At 50.9% G+C, this 2,913-nt stretch overlaps 1 protein-coding gene across 1 annotated transcript in view; it reads right to left on the bottom strand.

Annotated features, from left to right (window-relative positions):
- LOC311322055 (R3H domain-containing protein 1-like) overlaps positions 1-2,913 on the bottom strand; it is a gene marked incomplete at both ends in the record, with an annotated part of 27,122 nt that extends 24,209 nt beyond the window's left edge. Inside the window, 2 exons of the mRNA XM_084454066.1 lie at positions 332-453; positions 2,859-2,913. Of these exons, the coding sequence (XP_084310192.1) occupies positions 332-453; positions 2,859-2,913 (177 nt within the window). The remainder of the gene's footprint in view (positions 1-331; positions 454-2,858) is intronic.

Genomic DNA, 2,913 nt, shown 5'->3' with positions numbered 1-2,913 from the left:
TTTTTTCCGGAGTGCGCACGGGGAAGTGGCTCGGGGCGGAATGCGCAAACGCGCCCTCAGAAGAACCCAGCCAGAAACGTTAAGAGACAGCGGAGAACGTTAGAGACACCTGTCCCCTCCCCCACCACACCCCACATTCCCCCAATCACCCCCTCCTCCCCTCCCCCCCAACGTGACCTTTCCCTCCAACCCCCCCCTCCTCCACCCCCCCTCCTCCTCCACCCCCCCTCCTCCTCCTCCTCCACCCCCCCCCCCCCTCCTCCTCCACCCCCCCTCCTCCTCCTCCACACCCCCCCCCTCCTCCCCGCGCTGCTGCGGTCAGCGCCAGAGCCTGGCAGGAGAACCCGTTCGGCTGCTGAGCTGCCGGGCCTGAGGGATCGCAGAGGTCATCGTTAGAATTAAACAGAACGTTGACGGTGAATCCCGAGAGCGCCGGGCTCCTACGGAACCTGCCTGCTCCGGGAGAACCGAGCCACGGGATCAGTATTATTAGAACGTCGACAGCAGATCTCTGTGGTGGTGGTGGTGCGAAACTGAGCCCCTCGGAGCGCAGTCAGCAGCTGAGGAGGAGGAGGAGGAGGAGGAGGACATCAAGAGAGAACCCTCCCTCAGTCCCTCAAACACACACAGAGAGAGACGTGCTTCTCCAGAGCAAGGGTGGAGAGAGAGATGGAGAGACGCAGACCCACGCGCTCTTCCCTGGCTCACTAAACCCCTCCCTGCTCGCCCCGCGGGGGGGGCGTTGAGCCGGACTCACGCACCACCGTCTGTCACACAACCAAGAGAGCACTCGGTTACACACACACACACACACACCACACACACACACACACACACACAGGACGCACATCCCAGATCCGTGTTCAGACAGCGGCTGAACAGGCGCCGATAACAGGCGAGCTCTTTGTATCTGAATATCAAGTCTAAATCTCTTCCCCCCCGAAAAGCTGATTACCAGTCACATAAAATTCTCTCATAAACCAGTTATTCATTACATAGGTTGTGAGAATGTAGACCACTGACAAGACCTACTGTATATCATTCCGGACAGAACAAATTAGCACTCATTTTAATTTCACTTACCTTTTACTAAACAGGTTTAGAGCCAGAGATTAGAATATCTTCTTCAAGAGCACCTGGCCAAGCATGGCAGTATTAACAGCTTCACACACACACACACACACACGCACACACACACACGCACACACACACACACACACACACGCTCGTACACGCTCGCACACGCACACACACACACACACACGCTCGCACACGCACACACGCTCGTACACGCTCGCACACGCACACACACACACACACACACACACACACACACACGCACACGCTCGCACACGCACACAGACGTTGTCAATTAAATAGCCTAAATTGCTTGGATACGAATAGAACAGAAAATCATCTCAATTCCATACGGTAGAAAAATAGGAATCATTCATCATTCAGTACAAAAGTCAATGTTGACTTATCAAAGAGGGAAATAGTGAGCCTATTCAACCCTGTCGATACGACCACGTCACCGGCAACATTTTAAAAAATATCTAACAAATATTTAATAATATTAAAAGAAATATCTAACAAATCAAAAAAATTCCTCACTCCAACACTTGCTGAAAGCTGAGAAACTGCGCTTTCTAGTATTATAGGGAAAATCCAATTAATATTTGAAATGTTGTCACTGTATTTTCAGGGTTAAAAGGGTTAAAGCAAAAAAAAAAAAAAGAACTTTAGTCTAGTTAATTACTGATACAATGATGAACTTCCCAGTGAACGCTGCAATCAATAAAAACTGATTTCAATGTTACGCTTAACTGAGTGAGTAATCCCATACCTCTGAGTGGTTTCTGCTAATTGCTAATAAGCAGAGGTTATTGACTCCGATGATAATTGGCCGCAGAAGCCCTTAGAGCACACTTCCAATTCATTAGTAAGGAAGTCATTTCAACACTTGTCGGCTAATTCCAGGTAGACTTCAAATATCAGCACGCCAACATGCAGCCTACCGCAATGTACTGTACAACCAGAGTTTATCATCATCAACAACACACACAAAAAAGATGTCGCCAGCCCCCCCCCGCCCCCCCCTCCCCGCGCCCCTTGAAATAAACAAGTGTGCAATTTTTCAGGAATATGAATCTGTCCAATTACGAGCAGAGCAATAACAGGGAGCGCAGCGCCAGACAGAGAGCCAGCGGTAATGATCTCTCCGGAGCGATGCGCGGGGGCATGCATCATCACGGAACGGCACAGCGGCAAGAGACTAGTCATTAAAAACAATACCAACGCACACACACACCTGCGCGCACACACACACACCTGCGGGACAAACGCCGGAGATGAATGAGCGACCAAGCCAGCCAGCCAGCCGACTCTGGCAGGGTTGAGAGAACAATGCGAGCCTCTTAATAGCTTATCTATGCTAATGACCTGTCTGGTGGAGGTGGATGGAAGCAGACGGGGGGGGCGGGGGGGGGGGGGAGGCACTGGCACTGCTAACACAAGCATGAGGAACGGACCGGTCAGCCAGGTCACACTCCACTGGGGGTGGCGGACGAAGAAAAAAAAAAATCACAGACTGTTGTGGTAATATAGCATCACCCTAAGAATCATCCATATTAAACTACTGCTGCTCACAAAAAAACAACAAAAAAGACAACTAAACATGACGGGACACTGAATGAAAACCGGAAGACGGGAGATCGTACATTTTATCTACCCTGGAAGTACAAGAAAAAAGTACAAGAAAAAAAGTACTTTACCGTCGGTATAATTCCTCTCCCCCCCCCTTCCCAGCTGAAGATTGAGAAAATCTACACCCCCCCCCGCCACCCCGCCAGACCCACCTGCCACAGCGTTGCCCTCATCGCGTCCGCCGCCCGAGGAGGCTTTAGTGTCCAT

The sequence above is a fragment of the Borostomias antarcticus genome, assembly GCF_949987555.1.
Source record: "Borostomias antarcticus genome assembly, chromosome: 19".
NCBI classification, from domain to species: domain Eukaryota; kingdom Metazoa; phylum Chordata; class Actinopteri; order Stomiiformes; family Stomiidae; genus Borostomias; species Borostomias antarcticus.
This window is presented reverse-complemented; position numbering and strand designations above follow the sequence as displayed.